The 8,576-nt window shown below is 48.3% G+C and overlaps 1 protein-coding gene across 1 annotated transcript in view; it reads right to left on the bottom strand.

The window, feature by feature from the left end:
- Positions 1-417: 417 nt before the first annotated feature.
- LOC105492464 (transcription factor CP2 like 1) overlaps positions 418-8,576 on the bottom strand; it is a 70,598-nt gene continuing 62,439 nt past the window's right edge. The window contains exon 15 of the mRNA XM_011759627.2: positions 418-8,209. Within this exon, the coding sequence (XP_011757929.1) occupies positions 8,163-8,209 (47 nt within the window). The 3' untranslated portion in view covers positions 418-8,162. The remainder of the gene's footprint in view (positions 8,210-8,576) is intronic.

Here is an 8,576-nt window from a genome sequence, read left to right as displayed (position 1 = left end):
TGAGGCGGGCAGATTGCTTGAGGCGAAGAGTTCAATATCAGCCTGGGCAACATGGTGAAACCCCGTCCCTACAAAATACAAAAAAATTAGCTGGGCGTGGTGGCACGCGCCTGTAGTCCCAGCTACTTGGGAAGTTGAGGTAGGAGAATCACCTGAGCCTGGGGAGGTTGAGGCTGCAGTGAGCAGTGATCATGCCACTGCACTCCAGCCTAGGTGACAGAGCAAGACCCTGTCTCAACAAAAAATTAAGAATTCTGGAGATGGATGGTGGTGATGGTTGCACAACAATGTGAGTGTACTTAATACCACTGACCTGTAGAATTCAAAGAGCGAAGATGGTAAATTTTCTGTTTTGTATATTTTACCAGAATCTAACAAACAAAAAAGCAAAACAACTCAAGGCCTGAGCCACAGAGGTTTCTTACAAATGTGCGTTTTATTTGCATTCTAACCCAAGCACAGATCCCACATACAGACTTCTTGTCTGCACAATGGTACAGTAACAAGTGCAAAATATGCTTTATTTCAGGTACAAAAACATGGCAGTAGGACAACTTCGAGCTTGACGCCCACCTCCCCAGGACCTCTCACACCCACCTGACCCATCCAAGGGCCATGTCACCCCGACAGATACTCCCACCACCTTTAGAGAAGAGTCACCCAATCTGGAGAAAGGTGCTGAGGTTACATCTTTAGAAAGAAATCACTTTAAATACACGAACATTAGAGAACACAGGAACTGTGCTTCCACCCAGCACGGGGAGGCTGCGGGGAGGCACCCCAAAGAGTCCCCCCTTCTCTTCTGTGGTTAACCAAGCAAGCCCCACAAAGCTTTCCCCAGCAGAACACACCTGGCCCAGCAATGAGGCCTCAGGACACAGCCAGCACTGTGACAAAAGAACTCATCCCACCTATCTAGACAGCATGAGGTCTGCAAGTGGGATCCGGACTGGACACCAGGAAGCTCCACCTGGCTCAGGCCATCAGTAGCTGTGGGACCCTGGCCCCCATCTAACCTCCCTGTTGACTTCCTGAAAACTGGGCTAGCGGGGGCCTCCCCATTGCTTTAGGGAGGATCAAGTGAGAAGCTGAGCAAATGCACAGAACACAAAGCCTGGCCCGTTAGCCCCAGCTGCTACCACTGCTGTTACTCATGGAGAAAAGGAGTACAGTGGCTGCTGTCTGCCCCGGAGTGATGACACCAGCAGTGCACAGAGGCCGGACAAGCCACAGGGGGCTGGATGGCCACAGCTGGACCTCAGACCCATCCTGTGGAACTCCTTCCATTTGAGGCTGTCCATCCTCCAATGGCAGACACAGAATTCTCAGGCCTAGGATACCCTTATGGAGGACCTGGGGCTGCCCCTCCAAACCACCAAGCTGAGGCCACTGTGAGCAGTCCCCTTTGTAGCAGGAAGAGCAGCTGGACACATGGGAAGAGGTTTGCAGGCTCCAGAGAAACCAAGAGGTCCTCAATCCCCAAGGCACTAGGTGGAGGTGAGATCAGGCTGCCCCTCCCAGGACAAGAGTGTGTGCCGGCCAGGAGGCCACTGCTGCCCACCACCGCTCAAAGGTCTTCCCCACGCATCAACCCTGAGGAGCCTGGCCAGGGGATGCAGGCCAAAGGCCCGACGGGTCTCCAGGAACAGGAAGCAGGCGGCAAGAAGGAAAGCAAAGGGCTCTGCATTCCCACCACGAGGTGGGGCGGACTCTGCAGGAGCCAGCTGGAGCACCAGAACCTTCCAAGGAGGGCTCACCAGCCACACAGAACACGAGATGCATGACAGGCAGGGTTAACGCAGAAACTGCCCATCTGAGGGCTTCCCCTGCTTCCAAGCTCAAACCAAGTCGTTTTATTCTTTTACAAAAGCCCTTGCTGTCTGAGACTTTATTTAAATCATCCAGCAGGGATGGAGGTAATGGAGGTCTGGCTCAGTAGTCAGCAGACTCTTTCTGTAACGGGCTAGATGGTAAATATTTTGGGCTTTCAGATCCAAGAGGCAAAATCAATATTATGTTGGCATAAGAGCAAACACATTTCCACAAATTTTTAAATTGATAAAATCCAAAATACAATAATTGAGTACATATTTTGGTAAATACATGTCTACTAATAAGAATAATTTTTTTTTTTGATGGGGGAGAAAACAATTGGGTTCAAAGATAACATTCCCTAGCATAAATCAGTGGCATAAACAGGCAGGGGTCTGGGTGGGCCCATCGTGTGCTGGCTGACAAGGGCAGTCACACACCGCTGAGCGCTGATACAGGATGAGGGGTGCGGAGCCGATGATATGATAACGTTCTCTTTGATGAAGACCTGAAAACTTCCCCTGACCCCTGCTGCCCACCTCAGGGCCCCTCAGGACGAAGGGCATGAGGACAGGTTCCCACTCTGGCCCTTTGCAGGGGGAAATGCTTTGGTTACCCCATCGCAGGGCTGGCCAGCTGAGGCCCAAGCAGTGACCGCCCTTCCCCACCTCATCCCATCAGTTGGCCTGCACGGAGCAGAAAACCCATGCCTCAGAGCTACTTCCTAGGGACACTGCCTCTCGAAGGCCCTAACATGGCAGAGCCGGGGATGGCAGGTGCAGCCCTGGCCACTAGCACAGCAGGTGCCCTCAGCTCTGTTAGCTGTGACCCATAGATTGGGGGAGGGAGGAAAGCCAGGAGGAGCTTTTGCAGAAAGATCTGGAAGCTAAGTGGGGGTTTCAGGAGCTCTCAGGGTGCCCCTGGGCAGGTCCCAGGAAGGAGGCCTGGGGTGCCTGACCAGCACCTCACTGGTCCTCAAGCCCTGTCCTTAAGGGGCAATGGGAAGGAGGTGGCAATCAGAAGAAGGTACAAGCATTTCCTACTTGCAACGCTGGACTGGTAAGATGACACAGAGCATGTAACCCGAGGGGAAGTGCCTGTGTGAAGCCAGTCGTGTGGAAGATCCACACTAGAGGCCTTGCCCTGCTCTTGGGGGCCTCGCCCAGTGCCACTTACACTCTCTAGAAGAGCTAAGGCCGCCAGCTTCATCCACTCTCCAGGAGGTCACAGAAGATCAAAAGGGAATCATCAAGCTACAGAGGGAGCCTGTTTTCCCCAAATGCCAAGGGAAGAGCAGCCATCTCCACACCTTGCCAAGCTAAGGCTGCTTCTGGCTGTGCTCATGGCAAATTCAGGAGTGAGGGAAGGGACCCAGGTACACATGTAAACATGCACATGTGCACCAATGACACAGACTGTGCCTGCACTGTGTCTGGTCCCTGGCTGGCAAGGAATATCTGGGGGCCCCTGTAAGTTTGCGGAGGGAGTAGTCAGCCCAGTTAGGAGCCAGGGCTGATTCCCAAAGACACGATGGAGACAATCTGACTCATGTCAAGAAGCATGCCGCCTTGCACTGCAGGAGCACTGGTGGCACTGTGTACAATCAGGATGGGTACACATAAAGGTCTCCTGCCTGTTATGCAATTTTCAAAGATTTTTTTTTTTTCCAAAAAGACAGAGATGAGTCTCACTATGTTGCCCAGGCTGGTCTTGAACTCTTGGCATGAAGCGATTCTCCCACCTTGGCCTCACAAAATGCTAGGATTAGAGGCATGAGCCATCATGTCCAGCTTTTTGTACGATTTTGATGGAGGGAAAAATGGGAAAGCCCTGGTGCCCCTCAGATTCATTTCATGGCAGGTTGGTGCCATCTGCAGAGATCGCCAAGCCTGTATTTGTAAGAGGAGGAGATGGAGATCCAGAGAGGCAAAGAGACTTATACTGAGTGAGGGTCTGGGATGTAGGACCTTCCCTGTCCCTCCTCCTACATCCCAGGCAGTGCCAACATCTAATCTCCCACCCCCACCCAATCATCCACTGTTTTCCCACCCCCTCTGAGTGCCTAGGGGCTTTCTCCCTCTGCTCCACTGACAACCGCCTAAGAGGCTTTTCCGTTTATTTCATCGACTTGTTAATGATTTTCAGATCTTCAGTTACTCAGGCCAGCCCCTGAAGCAACGCTGAACTTGGAAACTTGTGACCCTGGCTGGCTCCAGTCTGCTGCTGGTAAAGCCCTCTCTAGGTTAATAGCTTTGTGTAAGGGGCTCCGGGCTGCCTGGGCAAGAGGTCACTAGGGCAACACTTGACCTTTGCTTAGGACCCCAAGCCAAAGCCTCAATCTCCCCACTCCATCCTGTCCTTTCCACAGGCATACCATGCTCCTCCTCCAGCAAACCTATTATTCCTCCATTCAACAGCCTCTGTCCCTACATCAGGAAGGGACAACCTGGTAAAGAGGAAAGGGTTTATCTCAACCTTGCAAACAGATACCCTGCAAAAACCGTGATGACTGAAGAGTAAGGAACTCAGCTTTGGGCTTCCAGTTCGAGATGGTGGCCTGAGCACAGGTGTCTGTCTTATTTCCCTCTGGGGTTCACTGTAAAAAGAAGCTGCAGGTCAGAAGCCACAGGTTGGTGGGAGTGCCCTGGGAAGAGCTGTCCTGCTCAACAGGCCGGGACCTCTGGACTCGCAGGAAAGACCCTGGACAGCTGTGGGAAGGGCTATGGCTTTTCTGTACATCAATCAAATGAAAAATGAAACCTGGAGCTTTCGCTCATCTGACACCTGTGAAAGGGATGAGCTGCTACATTAGGCAGCTGAGACATTTTGGTACCAAATTACCATGTGTGCTTTTTTTGAGTATTTATTATTTTCTCTTCTTTCATAAGCTATAAGCTTTAACCATAACCACGAGAAGGTAAGAAGAGCAGATGCCAGGGGCATGCCAGAAAAATGGGAGGCTCTACTAATAGCACACTTCAGGTATCAGACTTTTATTACATCTTCTTTTGGAACTAAGAAGTAAAATATTAGCCTCCCACACTTTTGAGAATTAAAATTGAGCCCACTATCATTTGGCCTTGGTAGTGACATCACTTGGGTACAGTGATGACAGCCTGAAGGGCTGGACCTCAGAAAACCAAAGGTCTAGTTCTGGTCCTTCCGCTGTGTGACCCTGTGTGACCCTGAGCACATTATTCCACTTCTAGGTGATTCAGTTTCCTCATGACTCATAACAGGAAATCATTGGTCTTGACCTTCCTCTAAGGACTAGTGTGTGGAGCTAGAACATGCACCAAGAAAGACTGGGAAACATTGGAGAGAGAGAGGACTCGGTACCGTCGACTCAGGTAAAGAGGGAGACAGCAAGAACAGAGTAGAAAGGCAGCGTAAAACTGGTGGAACCAAACACAGACTAAGAGGGAAGAAAAAAAAAAAAAAAAAGGTAAGCTTCCCACCACCACCACGTCCCAGGAAAGAAGATCCAGTAAGAAGCAGAGGCCTTTAGGAAGGGTGCCAAGACAATTCCGTGGAAAAGCATATTCTTCTCAATAATCAGCAGTGGGACAAGTGGAGATCCACAAGCAAAAGAATGAAGCTGGACCCCTACTTCACATCATATATAAAAATATACTCGAAATGGATCAAAGACCATTGTGAGAACTAAAACTATACAAGTTCTTAGAAGAAAACATAGTCATTAATTTTTGACCTTGGATTAGGTAATGGTTTTCTAGATATGGCACCAAAAGCACAAGTGACAATAGAAAAAAAATAGGTATCTTGGAAATCATCAAAATTAAAAAGTTTTGTGTCTCAAAGGACACCATCAAAAAAGTGAAAACAATCCACAGAATGGGAGAACGTTTTTACCAATCATATACCTGATAAAAGACTAGCATTTAGAATATACAAATATCTCACACAACTCAATAATAAAAAGAAGGCCCATCCCTGGTAGTCTAGTGGTTAGGAAAATAGAAAAAAAAAAAAAAAGACAACTCAATTAAAAATTGGCAAAAGATCTGGATAGACCTTTCTCCAAAGAAGAAATATGCATGGCCCATAAGCACAGGAAAAGACACTTTACATAAATAGCCATCAGGGAAATGCAGATCAAAACCACAAGATAGCACTTCATAGTCATTAGGATGCTAAAAGCAAAAAAACAGATAATAGCAAGTGTTGGTGAGGATGTAGAGAAATTGAAACCTGGATACATTGCTGGTGGGAATGTAAAATGGTACAGCTGCTGTAGAAAACAGTCTGCTAGTTTCTCAAAAAGTTAAACACAGAGTTACTGTAAGACCTAGCAATTCCGCTCCTATGTATATTCCCAAATGAAAACATATGTCCACATAAAATCTTGTAGAAATATGTTCATAGTAGCATCATTCAGAGTAGCCAAAAAGTAAAAACACACAAATGTCCATCAACTGATGAATCAATAAACAAATGTGGTCTATCTATACAATGAAGTATTATTCAGCAATACAAAGGAATGAAGTACTGATACATGCTCAACTTGGACGGCCCTAGAAAACATTCAGTGGAAGAAGCCAGTCCCAAAAGAGATATCACATGATTCCAGATACATGAAATGTCCAGAGTAGGTCAATCTTACATAGAAAGTAGACTCATGGCTGCCTTGGACTGCAGGAGTTGGGAAAGTAGGGTAGTGACAGACAAAGGGTACGGGGTTTCTACTGGGGGTGATGAAAATGTACCAGCGTTGACTGTAATTCTGTGAATTGATTGTGGTTCTGTGAATTTACTAAAAACAATAGAATTGGACACTAGCAATGGGTAAACTGTATGGCATGTGAATGATATCTCAATAAAGCTGTTAGTTAACCCACTCCCCACTTCTCCTCTAAAGAAGGAAGAGGAATCAGGAGCCTGTCCTCACTCTATTCTGTAGGAATGCTATGGCTATTATCCAACAGAATGACTAACAGAGCCCCTTTTATTCTGAAATGTCCTGGTTCATATGATAAATTTATATCACTACCCTATCACTATGTGCAACCATGCAGATGACCTTGCTCCTCTGAGCCTCGGCTTCCTCATATATAAAACAAGTTCTACCCATGGTAGACCCTGTTTTATTCTGGTAATCCTTCAGTCTAGCACTTCATTCCACAGAAGCTCCATTTAGAAGCTATGACATCCCATTCAGGTGGTCTTAAACAAAGAGCTGAAGCCCTGGGCCAGCGGAGACCACTGGATCCCAGGAACCAGAGGCAAGGCCAAGACAAATTTCTGAGTCTACCGCAGTTACTGACACTCAAATTTCCCCAGAGTTAGGTCATTAAGAAAGACGATGAACCCATTCCGATGTAGGCAAAAGACCCTAAACAGAGCCCCTACAAACAAACAAAGATAAACGTTTAAGTGAGGGGCACCCAGAGAAAATACAATGTTCCTGTGGCAAGTTTAGCAGCGGTTCACCAAGGTCTTCTCTAACTTTCTATAAGTCCATCCAAGAGGGCCTGGTATTGTGGTGGTCAAGGTCATCTGATGACACCATGGGATGCTCATTCCTAATCCTCCTTACCCATGATTGCCAGGAAATAAAATAGTCTTTTTCTATTACCACCCCCCTAACCCACAAAGGGCCTCAGAACTAATGTCTGTGAGAAAGGCAGTGCACATACATTGTGGCATCTACCACGCCAAGGCACCAGTGCAGAGACAGGAGCACATCTTTGGGTTCTGCAGCAGCAAATCCTTAGAAACAACGTAGAGAAGAAAGAGGTAGAAGGCACAGAATAGCCCCACTCCCATCCATTCAGCCAAGAACAGGAAAGGCGGATGTTGACCAGGGTCACGGAGAAGGGAAGCAAACCTGAAACAGGAGAATGAGGGCAAAGTGCTCCCATCAAGTCAGCAGTGCTGGCCATGCAGCCAACTCCCAGAGGAGGAGGTAAAGGTAGCAGCTTCCAGGATGAAGCAGAGCTTTCTCTGGAGGCAGGAGAGTGGTCAGAAGGGACCAATACAGGTGGCACCAAGATACCCAGCTTCCAACTAAGGGATGAGGGGTTTCAGAGCAGACGTCTCCACTGTTTGCCCTTTTAGAATGTCAGGGTTGGACCAACGGAAAAGAACAAGGAACCATTCAAAATCTGGAGGCCAAGAGGAAGGGAGAAAGGAGCCACTGGCTTTCTGTACACTGTACTTGGTGCCCACAGGCTTCCGCTGGTTGGTGCTCTGTAGCTTTCACAGACTGGGCAGGGTCCCTCCTGGCCTCAGCTTGCCTGGTGAGGCCACAGCTTACAGTGAGGCAATTTCTACATCCATGGGGATCCACAGGCCTGGGAGCTGGAGGCAGGTACAAGGCCCACTGCTGCTCAGAGTCCGCATTTCAGGATGATGTGGTAGCCATCATTGCTCTCGGCTGCAAGAGAGAAACACTGAGTGTATTTCACAGGAAGAAAGGTGCAGTGCCACAGCACTGGGGAGTCCCAAAAGGCATGCTGTTAGGGTATTAGCAAAGACCACCAAAATAGGGCTGCATATAGCAAAGTGTGCTGGCAGAAGCAGGGATCTCACAAGCCCCGACATCTGCCTCGTTTAGTGTCTTTTTGACAATAGGTCTTTCTACCATAGTCCTACGCCCAAGGATGAAAACCTATGTTCCAAGGAGGATTTGGACAACTGTGGTTCTCAGGGATATTATGGCCCCCAGAACCCTAAAGACACTCAGTGGCTAGATCCACAGGACAAGGTGAGAAGTGGCCTTCTCATGGTCCAGGGTCTATGAG

This window comes from Macaca nemestrina, chromosome 11 (genome assembly GCF_043159975.1).
Source record: "Macaca nemestrina isolate mMacNem1 chromosome 11, mMacNem.hap1, whole genome shotgun sequence".
Lineage (NCBI taxonomy): Eukaryota > Metazoa > Chordata > Mammalia > Primates > Cercopithecidae > Macaca > Macaca nemestrina.
This window is presented reverse-complemented; position numbering and strand designations above follow the sequence as displayed.